General features: G+C 54.8%; 2 protein-coding genes across 2 annotated transcripts; both read left to right on the top strand.

Annotated features, from left to right (window-relative positions):
• Nucleotides 1-54: 54 nt before the first annotated feature.
• Pmar_PMAR022826 (hypothetical protein) lies at nt 55-273 on the top strand (the record flags this gene model as incomplete). The annotated part of the gene is made up of 2 exons (XM_002781214.1): nt 55-112; nt 160-273. Coding segments are annotated over 2 exons (172 nt in total), but the record flags the coding sequence as incomplete, so codon positions are not given.
• Nucleotides 274-306: 33 nt separating this feature from the next.
• Nucleotides 307-597, top strand: Pmar_PMAR022825 (hypothetical protein; the record flags this gene model as incomplete). The annotated part of the gene is made up of 2 exons (XM_002781213.1): nt 307-400; nt 464-597. Coding segments are annotated over 2 exons (228 nt in total), but the record flags the coding sequence as incomplete, so codon positions are not given.
• Nucleotides 598-745: the final 148 nt, after the last annotated feature.

The following is a 745-nucleotide window of genomic DNA, read 5'->3' as shown; positions in this document are numbered from 1 at the left end:
CCACCGACCAACCTCAAGAGGGGTACCTTTGGTGCTATATCCTTCTCGCTGGTCATGTACTCCTTGTTCATGCTCCTTTGGGCTTCGGCTGCCGACGCGGACGCACTACGGGGTAGCCTCGTCATGTCGTGCCACTGTGACTATCCATCTATCGTTCAGGTGCTATGGATAACGGGTTGCTCTATAAACTGCTGTTGCCGAACGCTCCAGTGGCATTCGTGGGCGTGATGATCTCTTCGCTGTCTCAAAGCATGCAGTGCCTGGTAGGGCCTGGTAGTGTTCCTGTCGGGTTCGACCGTTGGTCAGGTTGTTGCGCCGCGGCTGCTCTACTCGATAGCGTCTGATAATCTCTTACCGCCCCTCCGTTCCATCGCCGTACTGAGCGGAAAATCTCAGGTTGGTATCTGCTGGTCATCTACGCCGCTGTAGATTGGCTTGTGTGCCCCGTAGGAACCCCATCGAGCTCTCATAGTAACCATGATCCCAGCCTGCCTGGCCCTGGGCATCCTGGGTTCCTCTCTGGATAGCATCGCTCCGCTGTTAACTATGTGCTTTTTACTCTGCTACGCTTGCATCAACCTCAGCTGTCTTGTACAGGTGACGTGAATATGCTGCTATGTTGGCTCTGATTATTCGTTTCAGACGGTCCTGAGCTCCGTGAACTGGCGCCCAGAGGGTATCCACACGCCTTATGGACGAGCCTGGTATATATCCTCTAGCCTTCTCGGCTTCATCGCGTGCTGTG

This window comes from Perkinsus marinus (genome assembly GCF_000006405.1).
Source record: "Perkinsus marinus ATCC 50983 genomic scaffold scf_1104296943362, whole genome shotgun sequence".
Classification (NCBI taxonomy): Eukaryota; Perkinsozoa; order Perkinsida; family Perkinsidae; genus Perkinsus; species Perkinsus marinus.
This window is presented reverse-complemented; position numbering and strand designations above follow the sequence as displayed.